The 1383-nt window shown below is 55.1% G+C and overlaps 1 protein-coding gene across 1 annotated transcript; it reads left to right on the top strand.

Annotated features, from left to right (window-relative positions):
* The first annotated feature begins 651 nt into the window (after positions 1–651).
* Positions 652–999, top strand: LOC147644926 (uncharacterized). The gene has a single exon (XM_086837114.1). The coding sequence runs from the start codon at positions 652–654 to the stop codon at positions 997–999; it is 348 nt and encodes a 115-aa protein (XP_086693240.1).
* Positions 1000–1383: the final 384 nt, after the last annotated feature.

The raw sequence follows: 1383 nt of genomic DNA, 5'->3' as shown, positions 1-1383 counted from the left end.
GCGATCGGATCGATCGAGGCATGGCTTACGAGCGCTGGCCTGGAACTAGCGGCGCACAAGATATCGAGCAGGAAAGCGGTGAAAACGGCCGAGATCCGGGTCGGAGGAGCCGTGATCAGATCGCAGAGGGCGCTTAAATACCTTGGCGTCCTAATCGACACACGGCTGTCATTCAGGGAGCACCTGGAGTATGCCCAGAAGAAGGCCAGTGGGACGGCAGAAAGTCTCGCGCGCATACTGCTCAACACTAGAGGGCCCAAGCAGATCACCAGGAAGCTGCTGACGAGCGTCGTAACTTCCCAGATCCTGTATGCGGCGCCGGTGTGGGCTGAAACAGCCGAGACGAAGTCGTACATGCGGGGCGTAGAGGCCACTTACAGCCTGTGCGCTGTTAGGGTAGCAAGCGCATTCAGGACGGTCTCGGACGACGCCGTTCTGATGATAGCCGGCATGGTCCCCCTGCGCGAGCTGGTCCGCGAGAAGCTTGAGATTCGGTGTGCGCTGCGAGTGCACGAAGGACCAGGAGGCTGAGCTAAGGCCGATGCGAAAAGCGCGGCCAGAAGAAATAGCTACGAGAGCTGGCAGGCGAAGTGGGACACCTCGTCCAAAGGGCGTTGGACGCACAGGCTGATCCCCAACCTAGAGGCATGGATGGAGCGGAAGCATGGGCAGGTGGATTTCCACCTGACCCAGGTTTTGAGCGGACATTGCTGCTTCCGTAGCTACCTCAAGAGGTTCGGCCATGACGATGGGGATGGTTGCCCGGAATGCGGATCTGGAGTTGCTGAGGATGTGCACCACGTAGTGTTCGAGCGCCCCCGATTCGACGACGAGAGGGCCGCCCTGGAGGAGGTAGCAGGAGCAGAGATCAGGGTGGACACGCTGGTGCCGCTGATGATGGAGACTCCCAGGATATGGGAAGGGACAGCGGCATTCCCTGCCAAGTTGCTGAAGGCTCTTAGAGTGCTGGAGAGGGGTAGAAGGGAGCGGACGGGCTAAGAGGCCTACAATTGTACGAAGCATTGCTTTGCCGTACCGCACAATATGGGTCCTTGCCCCGTTCCTAGTTATAAGCATTTATGTAACTTTAGGTGTTTTTTCTAATCTAAAATAACATGAATAAAGTCGAATAGTAAATAGCTAGCTGAGTGCATATAGCCGGCCGCTGTTTTTCGGTTACATCGCGCTGTTGAAACAAAGTTGTATTGTGCCTGTTTGTAGGGGGGCGATCCTGCCGCTAAAGATCCTGTATTGGAAAATAGCTCCCGCGACACAGTCGGAAAATATATAACCCGTAGTGGTTAAATCATGGAGCTCGAATAATTGCTTCCGCTTTATTACGCATCACACATAGTACTCACTAGCTTAAAAATAAGGGCTGCA

Source organism: Drosophila serrata, unplaced genomic scaffold (assembly GCF_035046125.1).
Source record: "Drosophila serrata isolate PLE 108 unplaced genomic scaffold, ASM3504612v1 contig_65, whole genome shotgun sequence".
NCBI lineage: Eukaryota > Metazoa > Arthropoda > Insecta > Diptera > Drosophilidae > Drosophila > Drosophila serrata.
This window is presented reverse-complemented; position numbering and strand designations above follow the sequence as displayed.